The sequence below is a fragment of the Labrus bergylta genome, chromosome 4 (genome assembly GCF_963930695.1).
Source record: "Labrus bergylta chromosome 4, fLabBer1.1, whole genome shotgun sequence".
Taxonomy (NCBI): Eukaryota; Metazoa; Chordata; class Actinopteri; order Labriformes; family Labridae; genus Labrus; species Labrus bergylta.
The window spans coordinates 13,627,754-13,646,835 of NC_089198.1; the positions used below are offsets into that span (position 1 = coordinate 13,627,754).

General features: G+C 39.7%; 1 protein-coding gene across 5 annotated transcripts; it reads right to left on the bottom strand.

Annotated features, from left to right (window-relative positions):
• Nucleotides 1-215: 215 nt before the first annotated feature.
• xirp1 (xin actin binding repeat containing 1) lies at nucleotides 216-17,914 on the bottom strand. 5 transcript variants are annotated; one of them, XM_065953781.1, is made up of 9 exons: nucleotides 17,786-17,914; nucleotides 17,133-17,277; nucleotides 16,457-16,511; nucleotides 15,647-15,949; nucleotides 14,604-14,682; nucleotides 8,679-8,830; nucleotides 8,425-8,466; nucleotides 2,944-7,416; nucleotides 2,373-2,510 (listed from the first exon to the last, which is right to left on the bottom strand). In XM_065953781.1, exons 2-9 carry the CDS (start codon nucleotides 17,255-17,257, stop codon nucleotides 2,508-2,510), a joined length of 5,232 nt encoding a protein of 1,743 aa, XP_065809853.1. In that variant the 5' UTR covers nucleotides 17,258-17,277; nucleotides 17,786-17,914; the 3' UTR covers nucleotides 2,373-2,507. The 5 variants fall into 5 exon arrangements, with proteins under 5 accessions (XP_020506405.2, XP_065809851.1, XP_065809852.1 ...); XM_020650749.3 differs by having other exon boundaries at nucleotides 216-7,416; XM_065953779.1 differs by having other exon boundaries at nucleotides 216-7,416; nucleotides 17,734-17,827.
• Nucleotides 17,915-19,082: the final 1,168 nt, after the last annotated feature.

Here is a 19,082-nt window from a genome sequence, read left to right on the forward strand (position 1 = left end):
ATTGATTAAGTCTACATGGAAATTACTTGTATTCTGCTTCTAGCCTTTGTTAGAAAAAATACTTTATAGAGTAATTAGAGTAATACAATGGTTTTTAGGCTGATGTATTCTTTTGTGTTGTTCTTTTGTGTCACCAGTGTTTCAGTTTTAAACATGTGGAGAAAAAACAATCCAAAAATCTGTTGAAAAAAGAGAAACCACATTTTAAGATGGGATCTTTTAAAGCGTCATTTATTTGACAATTTACACAACAAAACATAAGGTATCAATTATATGCCTAGCTTCAGTTTAAAACTACACTATCATGTGGTTACAGTAAAAAATCTTAGACAATAAAAATAATGATATTAAACTTTTTGATAACTTCATAGGATCAATTGTATGACTAACACAACCTTTTTTCAAGAAAAAAAAGATAATAAATACAAAATGGAATAACTGCTTTCCTAGGATAAAATAATTGAGAACTGTTAACTATTGCTTTTCCTTTGGTTGGCTGAATGTGACAAACACTGTCCCCTCCTCCTTGGGGTTGCTCAACACTTTGTCATCAAATGGGCGTCCAGATCTTCGAATTAATGGGGAAGTCATGACTTCATATCTGGCTGGACTTCCAACTACTTCAAAAAGTGCAGATGATTTGCTGTCTGAATGTTTGGTGACAACAGTTGAAGTCACAGAGGAAACAAATACATTGCCAAAGCCATCGGTTTCTTCATACATTTCGCTCACAGTCTTTTTGCCAATTATTCCTGCTGGTTGCTCTGGGACAGTTTTTACCTCAAGAACACTGACCTTGCGTTGTGCAGGACTGTGACCACCTTTCGAAGTGTCTACAGCAACAGACTCCAGTCCCAGATCACTACTTGCATCAGGGCAACTATGAGAATGGCTATCTGTTTTTGGATTAAAGGTTGACATGGTCGACTTTTGTTGTTCAACAGGCTTCCTGGCAGCTGAGTGAATGGAGATGAATGAAGGGGAAGACTGGGATGAGGACTGTCTGATGAGTGGCTTATTGTGCACTTTCCTGGGTAATCCTTCTGTAGATTGACTTGAATCTAAAGTTGTTTGCAAATTCACATCAGACTTTTCTTTGATTTGACCTGATTTGGCTTTGCTTGACACGATACTTATTTTCCTGATGTTGTTGACTGGTTGAAAGTTTTGATCAGATTTCAAAGACTCGTCAAATAGTCCTGACAATCCTGCAATGTCTGCCTCAGATTTCAGATTGGAGACTGAATACAAAGCCTTTTTAATTGACTCTTCAATGTCTAGAAGTTTTGCTAATGTTTGTTCTTTCAGATTCATTATTTCTTTGCTTGCCTTTTCCAGATCCTCAAATGCAGTCTCAACGGAGGAGATGCTTTCCAGATCATCGTCCTGTGGCTCTGCTTCAACTTTCTTTTCCTCAGTTTTTCTTCGCTGTGCATTTCTACTAGGTGTATCTATCCAAGCAGGGACATTGTCATATATTGTCTTCAATGAGCTAACATCTGTATTGCTGGTCTCACCCTCTATCTCTTGCACTTGACTCAGGATTCCTTTGAGTTCCTCTCGTTTTCTCAAATTGTCAAAGATTTCCATTGCTGCTTCCACATTTCCTTTCATGATCTCGTCCTTGTGGACAGAAAGTCTTTGTCGTCTTTGGTCATCTGTCTCCTTTACTTTCTTTTCTCTTAAAACAACTTTCTCTTCAAGGTTGATTTGTCTCTCTGGAGGTTTGGGATGTGATTGGTTTTGTTGAGTTTTGGCTTTGTTGGTTTTTTCATGATCACTTAAATTGTCTTGAATTAGTTTGACCTTCTTGGACGATGAAGGGATTCTTTTGTCCAGAGTGTGACTTTCTTTCCTTTCAAAGTTTTTGAGCGCGGCCTGCAGGCTCATGTTCATTTCATGTTTACCTTCTTCTGCGTAATTCTTCATACATATTTGTATCTCTTCAGCTGCATTTATTTTCTGTATGACATTTCTCTCCATTACCCCTTCATAGGTGTTTAATATCATCCCTTGGCAGTCTGATTTGTTTCCTGTAGATGGTGTTGTTTTCTTAATGTCCTGGGCTTTGGAGTCCATTGGTAGATGTTCAGTTGCCTGATCTGACTGTTGCACTTCTTCATCAAAACATCTTTCTTGGTAGGTTTCATGCAAGGTCTCTTTACCTATTTTGTTGGGTCTTGTGTTTTCTTGTAGTTTATCTGTAGAAGGTTTTGGGAGTTCTTTGCCTTGAACTGGTGGAATTGCTGAATTTTTCATTTTGTGTTTAATGGGGCAAATGATTTCAGGAGCAGGACTCGATGTAGTATTCTTTTCTTCCACAACTACTGATTTCGTCCACTGGGGCTTTGGTGGTAAAGCTGGCCTCTGCACTTGCAGTTTCCCACTTGTTTTTTGAGGGATTGGAGGTGGAGATACACTCTCAGGGCTGGATGAATTAGAGTATCCATTTGCTACAGGGTTGGTTGATGGATTCTGTGTTGTAATGGTTGGTTGTCCTTCATAGGTTACTGAAATTGAAGGAGACAGTTTTGTGTCAGATGGAGGCATAGACACCACAACACATTGATTGTGAACAGTCTCGCTCCTACCTGAGCAAGCCCTCCCTGAATTTCTGTATATCATTGCAGCTTTATAGTCTCCTTTGGATACATTTACACTAGACTTTTCAAGAGATTGCAGAGCCAATTGGACATTACCTCTTACAATATCTTCTTTATCTGGGAGCTTCTGCTCTGTTGCAGCACTCTGCAGAGACTTAATAGCTGCCTTCACATCTCCCCTGACAATTCCTTCTGTCTCATCTTCTGTTGTCTGACCATTACACTCATAACTTACAAATGGTGGCTGTGATACTGGTGCACAATTACTAACTATAACTGCACTTTGTTGACTAGCCTCACAGGAAACATAGCTTTCCCTAGCTTTCCCTGATTCACTGACCTTTGAAATGTTTGTCTTGATTTGCTGACATCTGGAGGAAGACGAACATGTAGATTGCGTCGTTGCTGACGTGCTTTGCTCTTGTGTTTTGACATTCACGTTGTATATTTTTCCAGGGACAACGACTTCACGTTCCACCTGCATGCTCTGCTGCTTGGCCATTTCCAGGGACTTTTTTGCTGCTTTTACATCTCCGGATACAATGACCTCTTTTTGTGCATGGCTATTTTCTAATTCAGGAACTTCAGCTGACAAGTCCATGTCATAGATAGTTCCAGGTTTAATGAGCTCCCGCTCAACCAGCATGCTCTGTTGCTTTGCACGTTCCAATGACTGCATTGTTGCCTTGATGTCACCAGCCACAATGTCCTCTTTTTCTACAGTGACAGGTTGCTTTTCTGCAAGTTGTTGCTTTGCTGTTGAGATGTCCCCAGGGATTATTTCTTCTTTTGGGAGACAGTTTTCAACATTGATGGAGCACTCTGATGAAAAAACCTTTTTAGTATTCTTTACATCCCCTGGCAAAACATCAGAAATGGTTCGCTCTACTTGGTCTTTTTGCTGACAAAGACTTCTTTTTGCTTCCTTCACATCCCCTTGAACTATTTCAATATGCTCCTCAGCCAAAAGGCTGTGATCAACTTCATCTCCTGATGCCTCAGCATGAAGACTTTTCAGATAGTGCAGATCTCCTTTCTCAATGCAACTTTTGTACAAATTCACATTTCCCTTTTCGTTTTTGTCCACTACACATGATGCAGCAGTCCTCTGACTATTGGCCGTAGCTAAAAGACTTCCAATTGTAGACTTAACATCTCCCTTTTCTATAACATGACTGTCGGTTTTTGTTTCATAATTGCAGATAAGTGAATAAACTGACATTTCCGCTTGTCCCTCTTTAGTCTCTTGCATTATGATTCCTTTTTTCAGACCCTTAACTTGAACAAGCATTTCCTCGATCATCTGGACAATGTTTTGTGTTCTCTGATCCCTCTCCAGGTTGATAGTCGTGGATGACTGGTAAATTGGAAGTTCTACTACAGTGGTGTTGACTTTTCCCTTCTCCAGTTCTCTGAGAATACAAACTTGGGGCTTTAGGTTGGATGTTGGTTTGAGCATTAGTTGTAGCATGATGTTCCTGATGTTACCCCCGACAATATCTTCTTTCTGGATTTGCACACCTTCATTACTTTCGAGTGAGTACTTTGCCATGTTAACATTCTTGTTCTCATTTGCTTCTATTATGATGCCACTTGAGTGAACATAGTTCATTTGGTACAGATAGGACAGGGTGTCAGCAACACTGCTTGCAAGGATTTTGTCCAGGGGAGTAGTCTCAAAAAGCCAGGTGGTGCACTTCACATCAGCTTTTGGTATCTCCTCTTCAGAACTTTGCACTGACGTCCCCTCAGACTCCTTGATTTTGTCCAGCGGCTGTGATTCAAACATCCAAGTGCAGCGTTTCACATCTCCTTTCTGGCTGTCTTCTCTGTGGACTGTTTTAACTGGACCTTCCTCCTGAGGTTCCCCTTTTAGACTGTCGATGGCTTGATTCTCAAAGAGCCAAGTGGATGTCCTGACATCACCATGCTGGACATCAGTTACACTAACCATTCGCACAAACTTCTTGCTTGACTGCTCAGATTCAAATATTTGTTTATTGAGCTGCACATTACTACTTCCTAAGTCTTCAACGACTCTGACAGAGGGTTCGTCTCGGGGGGTAAGGGAGTCCAGGGGTTGGGTCTCAAATTTCCACTTTGCTGATTTTACGTCTCCTTTCTTGACGTCCTCTTGGGTGACGGCTCTGATCACATAAACTTCATTCTCTGCTTTGATTGCATCAAGGGGTTTCGTCTCGAACATCCATCTTGCTCCTCTTACATCACCACTCATTACCTCCTCTTTCTTCACAGTTGTAACTTCATGAAACAGGCCCTCTTTGTCTCTTATGGCATACAGTGGCATGGACTCAAACATCATGGTGCTTGACTTTACATCAACATTGCTCACAGGCTGTTCCACAGAGTCTGACTCCTGTTCAATGGGTTGATCTTGAATTTTGTCCAGTGAGGAGGTTTCAAAGATAAACTTTTTGTTCTGAACATCACCACTCTCTGCACCAGTGACTCTCTGAATATTTGCATTATTTTTGTCCTTATTGATCAGGTTCATGGGACAGTTCTCAAACATCCAAGTAAATGTATGGACTGAACCTTTTTCAATCTGTTCATCTTGGCTCTGTTGATCCCATGTTGTCATCATTTCTGACCCTATTTCATCCAGAGACTGGGATTCAAAAATGTCTTTGACTCGTGAGACATCTCCAGACTGAAAGTTGACCTGGCTGACACATCTCACATCATGTTCAGGATTTGCACCCCTTCTTATTCTATCCATGGTTTCTGTTTCGAAAAGATGTTTTACTGTTTGCACACCAACACCTGATTTGACAGAATCCTGTGTGGTGCTGCAGAGCTTCAAGTTGTATTCTCCTCCATCTTTGATGCTGTCAAGAGGCTGTGACTCAAAAAGCCAAGTAATGGACTTAACATCGGCATTGTCAATGGTTTCTTTATCATGTTCTTTTTCCGATTTGTCATACAGAATGTCCATTGGTTTTGTCTCAAACAGCCATTTACAGGTCTTTACGTCACCTTTACAAGACTCTTCTTCACCAGAAACGTTCATCTCTGTCTGGTTGAACTTGGAATGGATCCCATCTATTGTCTGTGTCTCAAAAAGCCACTTTGCCATCTTGAAATCGCCAGTTGTGTCCTCATGTCTTGTGATGCCTTTGATGACCTCAACATTTTCTTTCCCCTCTGCAAGTTTGTCTAAAGGCTTAGTCTCAAACATCCACTTGTAGTTTTGGACCTTCCCTTTGATTAATTCTTCCCGGCTGACTGTTGTGACTTTATGTAGGTTTCCGGAGCAGTCCTTTATTGCATATAAGGGAGTTGTCTCAAATGTTGCTTTGTTGTCTTTTACATTCCCTGCAACAATAACTTGTTCCTTCACTACTGATGCCTCATCAGAATGAGCAATTTTGCTCAAAGGTATTGTTTCAAAAAGGTGTTTGAATCCCTTAACATCACCTTTCTCAATCCCTTGTTCCTTGACCGAGGTGTTCTTCTTAATACTTCCACTCTCAAATATTTGTTTTCTGTCTTTAACTTCTCCTTGTTCGTCAGCTGAAATGGTGACTTTCTTCAAACACCCAACTTCATAGCTATCATTAAGAGTCTCCATGGGTTGAGTTTCAAATAGCCACAGAGAAGTTTTTACATCTCCTCCAATGACTTCCTCTTTTTCCAAAGACTTTTCTTCAGAGTCTCCTTTCAGTGCTTCTAACGGTTGCATTTCAAAGAGTTTTCTCTTGTTCCCAACGTCTGCCTCTCCTGCACATTCAGCCAATGTTCCTTTAAAGTTGTTCTCTCCAACAACTTCTTGTATTGTGTCAAATGACTGAGTTTCAAACATCCATCTCTTCTGGTCAATTCCTCTTCTGTGACCCTCTTCCAGAGAGATACCCCGAATAACTTTTACCCCATCAGTTCCCTTATTAATCAGGTCCAGTGGCTGTGTTTCAAAAAGCCAACGCGCAGTGCTGATGTTACTGCTGTTGATCTCCTCCCTGCAGATAGATTTGATCTCATGGATATTGCCACTCTTGTCCCTGATGGCACAGCAGGGTTCTGCCTGGAAGAGTTTTAATGTTTTATGGACATCTCCTTTCTGCTCCTGAAGCTCAGATTTCAGTTTTAGGAAGCTGTGGTCTTCTACAGAGTTGCAGCGTCCCAAGTCACTCAGTGGTTTAGACTCAAAGAGCAGCCGAGTCCCTCTCACATCTCCAGTCTGGATCGGTTCTTTCAGCACTGCTTCAACCAGCTCACCTTCTTCTCTCTTTGATTCATTTAGAGAATCTAAGGGCTGGGTCTCAAACAGCCACATTGATGTTCTCACATCACCCCTGACTGAAATCTGTCTTTTGGCAGACATTTGTTGGGTGCTGTCAATGTGCTCAAACATAGAGGAGGTGCCGCTAACATCTCCACCTTTCAGCTCTTCATCATACAACAACTTCTTGGTTTCATGTGTATCCCCAATGTTGTCCAGAGTCCAGTTCTCAAAGATCCACCTCATTGATTGGACTTCCCCCTGATAACCTGCGTCCGCTGCCTGAGGGTTTTCGGACTGCACCGCCTTTAATATCTCATCATCCACTGCAACATCAAGATTTGCCCTTAGGTCCGGGTGAATGTGCTTGAAGAGCCTCTTAAGCTCACTTTTTTGCCGTTCTTGGTAGAACCCAGAGAAGGTTTCTTTGGGTGGAGGCACAGGAAGGCTACTTCCTGAAGACCCTTTATAGTCAAGGGGCCTTGGTGGTATGGGAGGAGGTGGGGGGAGAGGCAGGTCGTCGTCATCATGAGATGATGGTGACACTGTGATTTTCCTAGCTGCTTCAGCCATCTTTAAACGAAAGACAGATGGGAGTAATATATTCAGGTGTCAGTAATTAAAACACTTAGATTAATTAAAAAATGTTCAAATATTAGAATGGCATGCATTTTAGCAAGTGAAGACATACGTTACCTTTCTATATGCTCTTGATGTTTTTCACAGCAAACCATCTTCTGTCACACCAAGGTTATTAAAACACCTCAACGCTGTTAGTAGGCGGACATCACACACCTAGACACCTGCCCTGTACTTTAACTGCCAATGGTGGACTCAGGGGAGGGGGCGCCCCTTGTGCCCTAATGTTTGTGAAAATAAAAACGCAAAGAAGTGCCCTCTTGGATGCCCTTGAGTTAGATAAAACATGATGAATAATAATTCCCTGTCAAAGACGCCCAAATGGGTTAAGAGAGTTGAAGAGCTAAAATGTATTGTTGTGTTTAGTTAGTTTGCGGAATGAATTGTGGTAATCTCAAAAAAAAAACACACTCGGCATACCAAATTCAAAGCAGATGTCAGGAAAGGTTACAGAAACGTAAGTTTCAATTTATATTTGAACATATATCTAATCATTTTATGCGTTTCTATTATAAACTCAGACCCTAAATTGTATTAAGAGGTTTTAATGTTCACACATTTTTGTTGAGCCCATCAAGATTTTTAATTTCAGGTTCAAGAGTACCATGCATGATTATGACTGAAGTCTCATGGTTGTTAAATGTGATTCATTTTACCATCTCGATGGCACCGGATAAATCATCAGTGGTCTGATGTGCAGATATACATTTTCATTTTAATCATAATTCAGAGATTATGAGTGGATAATATGGAGCTGTACACTAAGCCGTTTGCTGGTATTGAAGCTCTTTTATCTAAACATTTTTTTTTTTTATGCTTATAAAGTACAGGTCAAAGGTGAACTGTGTCTTTGGTCATAAAGGCAGAATAAGAGTGAGTTACACAGCAGACAAACAAACAGCAAACACACACTTAAAGGATACTAAGAGAACTTTAAAGTACCTTTGTGGTTTTAGTCCTTGTCACTGGAGTATCAGAAAATTCCTGGTGAACAAAAAAAAATAAAAAATGTGGGTCAGATTAATCTGAATCATGAGTTACTTTATTCTGCACAGGTGCTTTAGATTAAAAGCATGTGACAGATTTATTGTTTAATGTTGGGTCTCTTCTATTCTAACAGAGCATAGCGGTCATTCTCTGTTGAGGCCCTGGACCTCAGTGTGTGTGGAGGAATGAGAGGTATGTCAGGAACTCACTGTGTGAGTGGAGCCTCCTGTGCAGTCTGTGGCTGCTGCTCTCGACAGATACAGAGCTGATCTGTCTCTCACCGACGACAACAAAGATATCCTGTCTCTGCTTTGTCTTGATGGGGAGCCCCCCTTGGTCAGTGATGGACTGTATTTGTCATCTGCAACAGAAAGGACAGCAAAATGTAAATCAATCATCAAATCTACCTGGAAGATCTCAGTCTGAATTTGCAATCTCAGTCTGAATTTGCAGAAAGTAATATTCAGTTAGCAAACAAGCGGAGACGAATCCTGTCTGAGTGCAGGTTTCCTCCTTCCTGTTTTTTAGTAGATAAAAAAAAAGAAAAAAAAAAGGTGATCCTATAAAGTTTAATAAAATATAATAATAAAAAAAACCTCACTTTGGTTAGAACATAAAATCAGAGCATGGTGAGACTTGTACAAAAGTACAATCCAAACACATTTACAGTAATAAACAGCTAACAGTTTAGCCATACATGGATGAATTGCTTCATCTTCGGTATCAGGTGATATTGATCCTGTTGACAGACATCGGCACATCGGCAAATCAATTCTCATGAACCAATATCGGCTGTCTCTTGTGTCGTATCAATTTAAGCCTTTATCCCTAACCGCAGATTGATTGAAGAGGTTTTTTATTGAACAGAGGAAGTCACCTGTTGGACAGACTCTGATCTGTTTTCATGGTCAAACATGAGAGGAAATGTAGGCAGAGTCTTACACCAAAAAAAGTAAGGAAAAAGGAAACATCGTCAATTACCAAACATTGGCATCGTCTTGGATTTTCACAATCGAGCATCTCTCTATACAACTGTTTTATTCTTCGTGCCTTAATTTGAAATGGATAACAAGGAGTGTCATTATATAATGTAATTAAAAAGACATTTTTAGTGTTTTTAATACCAAACATTATTATTATTATTATTGGACATTATAGGGCTTAGTATAATTATAATGAATCATTTATAAATTCCCTTATTGGTCAAAAGATTGTTACATTTGTGTGAATTGTGAAAATAGTGGTACTTTGCTTGGAGCTTAAAGAGATGACTCATTGTTGGGTGGAGCCAAATAATCTATATCACTGACATGAGCCCAAATTCTCCTCAACAATAACAAAGACTGAGATCATTCACCCAGTTCATAAAAGAATAGCTTTTTCTTGTTTAGATAAGTTGACTTGCATGGTTAAAGTGGGACTCGAGCTGAGTGTGTTAGTGCCACCAACGACTTTAATGATAACACTGTGCATGCCTATTTATAGTGATGCTGATGGTGTTTATTTATAGTGATGCTGGAAACTTTCTTATCACTGTTTTAGCTGCCTGTTAACGCTCAGAAAATACTTCATCTGCAACAAGAGCTTCATACGATGTCTCTGCAGGGATTTTGAGCATCTTTAGGGGGACTTCTTATTTAACTGAATGTAGGACTATGATTTACTGAGTTAAAGACAAACACTGTAACCACACAGCTTGTTTACGCTGGCTTTGATCCCAAACCGGCCCACACAGCCTGCCTGCTGCCTGGGAGCCTCACCAAACTGCATACCACTGACTGACCATGACGCCTAAGAAGAAAAAAAAAACAGCAACTGCTAGCTCAGCTGGAGTTACACAGATTGTTTGCACATTGTTTGTGTGAGCTCTTTGCCATCAAACTATCAACACCTGACCACAGGAATGTGAGAGCCGAATCCCGGGGAAAAATGTGGAAATCATCTCGGCCTTGAGTGTGTATTTCACCTTGTTATACATATTTATTCAATAAACAAATACTTCTGTACGCTAATAATATCAGTTTCATTTAGGAGTACGGAAGATTTGATTCATTTGGGAAATATTTCAGCAACAAGTGCACAGGGAACAATATGGCTGGAGGTCAACAGTCCAGTGTGTTGCACAGTGCCATCCAGCTGTAACTAATGTCCAGATTTGAACACACACCTCGCTCTTTCACCCACTAAGCCCTCCCAGGACAAAAGGATGGACCAGCAGGCCGGCGCCTCTCACGAGTCCGGACTTAAAGCATTTTCATAGCTGAATGAGCAGACAGAATGAGTCCTCACCGCCTAAACTGAGAGGTCAACTTCATCACTTGTCATCATCAAACACTCGCACACACTTGAATCAAGAGCTCGGAGTTTTTAGCTGGAATAGAAACCAACTACATTTTTTTTATTCACGCTTCGTGAATGAACCCGAAGAGGAAACCAAATCATCAGGGTAGCTCGTCAGGGTACAGATGAGGGGATTAACAGCAGCCTGGGGAAACAGCTGTTTTAAAATATTCCCAATCCAAAATTAAAAATAAATCCGGATGGGAACTGATAAACTGATGGGAACTGATAAAGAGATAAGCAAAAAGGTGAAAATAACACTTTGTCCACAGGGGGCATCGGTGATGACATAACTCTAAAATTCCCTCACAAGCTTTAAAAGCATCTCAGAGCTTCATTTACTATTTTTTCCTTGGTCAGTTTTTCCCACACTTTGAAAGCGTTTCCCGCTGACAGCTCTTTGATCTGCCTTCATTCTGCAGGAATGAAGAGGAGCTATTAGCAGCGCAGTAATGTGGGGGCGTTTTGGGCCGCGGGCAGCTGTACAAATGACGGTGAGATACAGTTGGTATTTTTTCTTCACTACCACCACCTTCACAACCATCAGCTGTCGCAGACTGTGGCCACATTCACAGACGGTAATGAAAACCTGCATGCTGATCTGCAGGAGGGCCTCGGAGCCTCACAAACAGCACATCGCACGACAATAAAAGTTACATCCGATTGTCGTAATTCCTCAAACGACAGATGTCCTGCTTCATTTTCACAGATTATCGTGGCTCTTTTGATGATAGAAAAGACAGAAAGCACATGTCTGACCTCACATTCCACACATTTTTGAGGATACATGGCTGTAAATTGATATGCTCTTAAGACTTCATGAAGATGCCAGCAGAATACAGTTTGTGTCAAGATATGACTTGTGAAAAAAGTCAAACATATGAGGCAAAACTGAGAGAACTCAGATCATTATCATGTCATCCTTTTTGTTTTGTAGCCACATTCAAAGACGGTAATGAAAAGCTGTGGCTGGTCGGGCATCAGACCTGTTAGTAGCACATTGATAGAAGTTATCTCTGATTACCATTATTACTTTTATGACTGATATACTTACTTATATTCTAAAGATAGAAGAAAAGGAAAGCTAATGTCTGACCTTTCATTCTTGACATCTCTAAGGATGAAGAGGCGTGAATCGGTATCCACTTAAGACTTATTGAAGATGACACGTTTACAACGGTTTGTGACTTTCATGTCACTAATGGAAATAGCCGTAAATAAGAACTCAAATGGAAAGCTTTCAGATCATCAAAGACTTCTGTTTTTGTTTTTTCCATTGTCAGTCAAAGTTGGTCATCGAATTATTGAACTTAATATTGATACACTGGAAAAATTAGAAACTTTAACATAAAGAGTTGTATTAGTTTTGAAAAGTGCAGAGCATCCATTCCAATAGTTTATTCTGCTAATCTCAGAGCTATGAACCTCTTCGGACTGAAACAAAGTGCCGTCAGTAATAACAATACTATAAAAAGCTGGTTTTGCAGTCATTAATGAACAGTTGTGCTTAATCTTTAACAGTGTCTACACGTTCACAACACGTTTCATTTAGCATGTTTCCTGATACTTACTAAAACACCGCCCGGCGTGGTTCTGGGTCCCTCCCTGTATCTCCTCAGTTGTGATGTGTGTCTCTTCAGGTCTCTATAATACCGTCTGTCTCCTCTCTCTCTCTCTCTCTCTCTGACTGAACTCTTTCTCGTCCTGTGGCCTCGGTGACAGCTGATTTTTATCAGAGCCCCGCTGGAAGACTTTGGCTATTTTGGGAGGGTGCTGCTATCCGGCTGAGTCAATCTCCTGTGTTAGTCAGTTAGGGGACCCCTCCACCTCCCATTCCCACAGATACATTGTCACCCACTATAACGGGCACTGGGTGGGACCTGTTGTTGTATGTGTGTCAGTGTGTTTGGAGTGCAAAATAATAAAAAAATACTCAAACTAAAAGGCTTATTTTGGTAAAGTGTTACACTTATTAGGATACAAAAAAGCTTTTCATATAAGTAGTAAAAATAGATTCTGCTAGAATATAATAATAGACCAGATCCTGGTTGTTCAGAGGTTTTATTCTGGATAAGATGATCTGGATTTGGAAATCCACTTTTTTTGCATTTAGAAAAGAAAAAAGCTGGACTGGATCAACCTGAGCCAGATACCGAATTTATAGTTTACCAAATCTGAATTAACAGACTTCAAAAATGGGAATTCAAGGTGTTTCCGAGTGAATCCATTGGATCGGTAAATACAAACCTGATGGCCCAGTTTTAGAGTTATTAAGCGGTTCACTGAGATTTTGCCTCCTATAGCCTGCATACTGTTTAATAACCACTTTCTAATCCCTGTCTTATCGACTATGTCACTGTAGTAGTACAGCATATAAGTGCCAAATATGTTTTGTCATTTATTCTGGTAAAAGGGTAAAATGGTAAAAGGGCAGTTGTTGTTTTTTTAAACCTATTTAAAAGTTTCATATGATTTTGTTCCTCTAACGCGTCCTGAATTCAACAAATATAAACTGGAGCTTTTATCTGGATGAAGCTTAGACTGGATACCTGATCCTGCCAAATTTCAAAATCCTTTTTTCTTTTAAACAACAACATTTCAAGATGTGATCCAATCTGAAACCCATCAGAACAACAGAACATCTTTTTAAAGGTTTCTTGGTTTATTTCCACTGTTTTTAAAATGCCCTACAGTTCTTATTCAGTCCCCCCTCCCCCCACAAAAACAGAACAGTTAGACAGAGCTGTAGATATTCTTAATGTAAAGGACCTGAGATATAGACTAATGGGTGTGGGGGCAATGATTTACGCTGTGTCAAAGCTTCCTGAACAATGACGGAGAGCTGCTGCCAATAATTTCAGTATGAACAGATTCTTTAAACTTAGCAGTTCAGGCTCTCCTGCTGCTGCTCAGAAAGGATAGCCTATATATTTGAACTTAAATATTCACTTTCATACCTAATATGACTGAATGCTAAATGTTTGTGGGCAGGTTTTCCTGGAGGCCTCAGGGATGGCTGTAAATACAACGCTGATGTTTAAAAAGAGGTTTTCCAGGTGTCTCCTACTTTTAAAACAGTCCAAGATTAAATAGAAAAGTTGACCTTCAAACATATTTTTTTCCATTTTTGGGGAACTACACACTGATAATTTTGTTAGTAATCCTAACTGTATTTGTCCACTCACATTCCTACCTGAGTTTAACTCACTCCAGACACATCACAAGGTCAAAACGTCAACTACGATACTGCAGCGATATCACTTACAGGACTCAGAGAGGCATGGCTCAGAGGGCCAAGGTCTGCGTCACGGTCAGTCATCAGAGGCAGCCTCACTCCTATCTTAAGCGTGTAAGCCCAACACATAGTTATGCTTTTACACGCTTCATCCTCGTCTTTATTTAGCTGTTTCACCACAGAGACGGAGAACACACAGCTCTGTCAGGATGTACAAAGTGACACTTTAAAGAGCAGAGGCCTTGATCCCGACATGTTTACTCTGCTGTAACTTCATCTGGATTTATTTGATATGATGGATGTGTCAGAACGCACAGACGGGTATATATCTAAACCTAAACACATGTTTCAAAGAAGCCCCAAAGACAATAATTAACACAAAGATCATTGACTGTGATTTCTAAATGCTGTCCTATAACTGATTGTGAAACATGATTGTGAAACATGCCTTCAAAATAAAACAGTGATCTCATGTCATAAGGGAAGCCCTGGCACACATTTCCCCCCCTGTCCTCCCAGATCTCCATGACTCAACCTGTAATCCAGCCCTGCTGCTTACCGTGTGAGTATCTGAATGATCTGTCGTAAGACTCTGGCAGCCCATTCGTGACCTTTCCTCTGTCTCCCGTGGAGTTTGTCTGTGAAGAAACAACATACAGAAAATTACAACATGCTCTTGTGACATGTTGGAAATGAGTTTTTCTTCTTTCCTGAAAAAGATGATAAAATCAGTACCAGTTTCATATGTAAGCTTCTGCTAGGAGATTGTTAGCATATAGCATAGCATAGTAAAGACTAGTAACAGAGTCCCAATGTTAAGTCTGCGGCTCTGTCTGGCTTGAATGAAGTTGTGAAGCAAAGTCACATAGTTCTTGGTTTGAATTGTTCAACGTAAGAAAGGAGACATCCAGAAACCACCATCCATACAGAAAACACCATCTAAGATTTCAAATGTAAATCATGGTGTTGTTTTTGTACATTAAGGTATCATTTCAAGGTGAAATAGAACACTAATAACCGTCTTGCTTTAGGGCATGGCCCCTTTCTGTGGCCTGCGATTGTCAAGTGGCCACCCAGGGCCACCTGACAACCAGGACAGTGGCCGAGCAAAGTTGGCCAAATATGGTCACGACAGGCTTCACAACACCAAGATGACAACATCAAATATCAAAGTCCATATTTTAAAAGTAGGAATCATGAACCAATAGTTGACAACATAGTGGGTTCATCTTTTTTTTGCACCATTTTATCAAAACTGCAAAACCTCAACTCTGTTTTTTTGAGAGAATTAGACCTACAGTTAATTTTGTATGTTATTTTTTCTAAGGGTCACATGATATCACATATCATGTAAGCTTTATGAATGCTGCAATGTGGGCTGTTACCCAAGGCAGTTTCTAACCACCTGCTTTAGCTTCTTATTCAGCGTCCACAGATGATCATCATCACATTTCAATCTTGGAAGGAGAACCGACCAGCGAACTTTGCTGACAATGGACCCTTCTTAAGATAAAGTCTGTGCTCTCACACGTAAAGTGAAGTTCATTGCTTTACGGTTAATATGCTGAATTAAATGTGATGTGATGAATTAAATGTACACACCTGAATGGATGTTTCCTTTAAAGAAGTGTTGTGACTTCTCCAGTCCTGCAGGGGGCACTGTCTCCCTGTCTTACTGCTGTTATTAGGCACAGAGCAGAGTGGGGAGCTGCTGAAGCATTGTTGCAGGGAGGCCTTGGACTCAAACAGAGCGCACAGAGCTTTAGTGCCTGAAGTGTCTCTCTGAGGGAGGGATTCCATCGAGCGGCTCCTCGACAGGTTGGAGCTCCTTCCAGACCCCCCCAGAGAGAAACTCTCTCTGCTCTCCATCCTCCTCCATCCCCCGTCCACACAGCTCTCTGAACCCTGACAGCAGGGATGGATTTTATGTTCTGTTATTTATCACATTTTTATACAACAGCTTGTTGATTGGACAAGAGGCATTCAATGAGAGCTGATATAGGAAATAACATCACTGGGACTTTAGTCAACATGTATCCCTCCGCCTCAGCCGGATGCTGGTACCTCTTAATCACAAAACAGACTCTTATTTTACTCATTGCATGATCAATTAAAACATACAAATAAATGTAAAACTAAGTAGATGGTCTGGGGTAACTATGGGCACAAACTAAGCAGCAAGAGTTTGAGTTGCTTAGCAACAGGTCACTTCAGTTAATATGTGGAAAAAGTTAAATTGGTGGAGTAAGAATTTTATGTTTTTTATTTTTATTCTACTGTTTTCTTCTTTTGCCTCTGTTGAGCATATCTATGACAGCTGCTGATGCCCAGTACAACATCACTCCCAGGAGTGTTATGAAGCTCAAATAACTGGAGATGGAATTTAAAAAAATATATATATATATATCTTACCTGAAATTTAACATCCACCTTTTTGTCACTGGTTAGGTCTGCACAGCTTTGGTAACTGTTTGAAGACATTCGTTGACAAATTTATTACAATGGCACTTTCAATTTTGAGCAAAGACTAATCTGTGGTAGAGTTCATAAAACCTTCTACCCTGAAAAAATGTAGAAACTGGATTTTTTCAAATGAAACCAAGACATAAATAATTCATGTTCATAATCAGTTGGACCTGTGTGTTGTTGTTTCTCAACTTAATGCAAACTAGAATCTGAAGGTTGTGGAAACTCATTTTTACAATTTTTCTCTTAATTTGAAAAAAATGTACGTTGTCATTGAACAAATGTAAAAAAATGGTTGAGGACTGCCCTGACGCAAACTGACATATTGTACCTGCAATGTAAAAAAACAAAACAAAAAAAAGTAACAAAATCGGTCTTTGGTGTCTGAAAGTTAAAACAATTCTTGACTAAAAAAAACAAATAACAACTAGTTTGTATAATTTAAATCGTAGTTTTTAAAAACATATTATTTACTAATTAGAGCAGTGGAAAACATTGAATGAACAGCCATCTTGTTTTGCTTGATAATCTCCTTAAAAATGTAGCATGAATCATGGCTGTTCTTACAGTAAGGTAGGGTTGTAAGTGAATGTGCACATGGATAATATTGTATAGAACTCACTGTTGCACCAGCTGAAACACAGACTTCCTGTCCCAGCGGGTGGAGACTGGCATGACCCATGACCTCTCCTGACCCCCAGAGAGACTCTTCAGGGACTGAGTCCTCCTCAGACCGAACGTCTCCATAGCAGACCATGTGACAGCAGCTACAGTCAGGAAATGTTACACTTATTAGGGGTGACAACAACCATAACATCTTTACATAATATCTTGTTTGTTTCTGCTTACAAATGTTTCTTAATAAAAAGTACATTTATATTTTTATTTCCTCTTTATGCAGCATCCCGGCAGGACTTTAAGACTTGGATTTATTACATATTAGATTGTCAGGCTGACAGTCATATGACTCTGTTAATGTTTATGAACTCCTGCTCAAATCTGTGCCTAACAAAGACTGTGTGCTATCATGCAAACATCAATGTATAATTTCACTGCTGTTAAAAGACATGCCCATTAGTACAAAATAAAATAATAATCATCTGATAAACATCCGATGATCTTAATTCTGAACACAGAAATACATTTCCAAACATATGTTACAAAAACGTATCCAGGTACAAAGATCATATCAGCTAGAAAACAGCTACAAAGTCTTTACAAACCAGATTACACGGCTCTGTCTGCAGAATCAATATTAAACGTCAAACTGCGTACCTGAAGAGAAGAAGCAGGAGTCACCTGTGCATCTCGGGCTTTGTGCCTGAGTTGTGGTTTAGGAGCATCTCTCACAAGACACAGCAATTTCCCCTGTCCAAAGTCCTTTCACACCTTGTGACCTGAGGCTTCCGGGTGTGAGATCTTCTACTTTAACATCGAACACACATTTATTATACAAAGGTTTATACATACATGTATACAAATCATGATTTTAGTATCCTTATATCCTGATCTTATGTCATATTTAAGTCGACACCTGTTTCTAACTATTGATGTGATGTATTCGTTATATATTTAAATATAACCCCTAATTTCTTTTTTTTGATTTACTTCTGTTGTGTTGTTGTTTCATTGAATGTTGTTTTATTTAATTTGTTGAATGTGAACTAATCAATTAGTAAATATGAATCTAAGGGCTGCTCAACTTCAACTGCAATGAGTCACATAATCAGTCTTCCCTATTTCATTTCATTATAGTTGCTAATGCTAATATTAGACTGATCAGTCCATTAGCTGTTACTGCTAATACTACACAAACTTTCAACATTATCTCTGGCATTCAATAAATCTATTTCAGTCATTGTTGTTGTTGTTGTTGTTGTTGTTGTTGTTGTTGTTGTTGTTGTTGCTCTATCTTTCTCCTTCTTCCTGCTTCTCCCTCTCTTTACCAAGTCTAACACAGTCTCTGCAGATGTCTGTTCAACATGAGTCTGGTTCTGCTCCAGGTTTATTCCTCTTAAAGGACATTTTTATAACAATGCAAAAATGTTTCTTAGTGTTCATGATGGGTTTATGTTGGGTCGTCGTGAATATTAGATCTGCTCTATTTGTAAAATGTCTTCAGATAACATTTGTCATAAATTGGCTCTATACAAATTAAGATTGATTGATTGATTGATTGATTTAATTGTTAAATGTATTGATTGAATGTTTCATTTGATTTAAACTGTGTGCCTAAAAAAGTGCTACACAAAATAAAGTCATTATATAATATTATATTACTAACATCACAGAATTTCTATTATGCAAAACAAACCACAAACATCAAACCTGTGTATTTAATTCACTTTGGTGTTTAAATACTAATGTGATGCATTGAGAAGCAGAGAGCAGACCTGTGTGCTCTGTGACAGCAGCTGCAGTCAGAAGTCAGTGTTCAGATACCGGACATACTCGTTCTGTATCTCATGTCAAACCTCAGAGCAGCAGCATTTTTTTTATCTGCGCCTCACATGCTTATCACGACCTTTTTATCACTGCAGCACGAGTCACGAGTCACATTCATTCAGCTCTC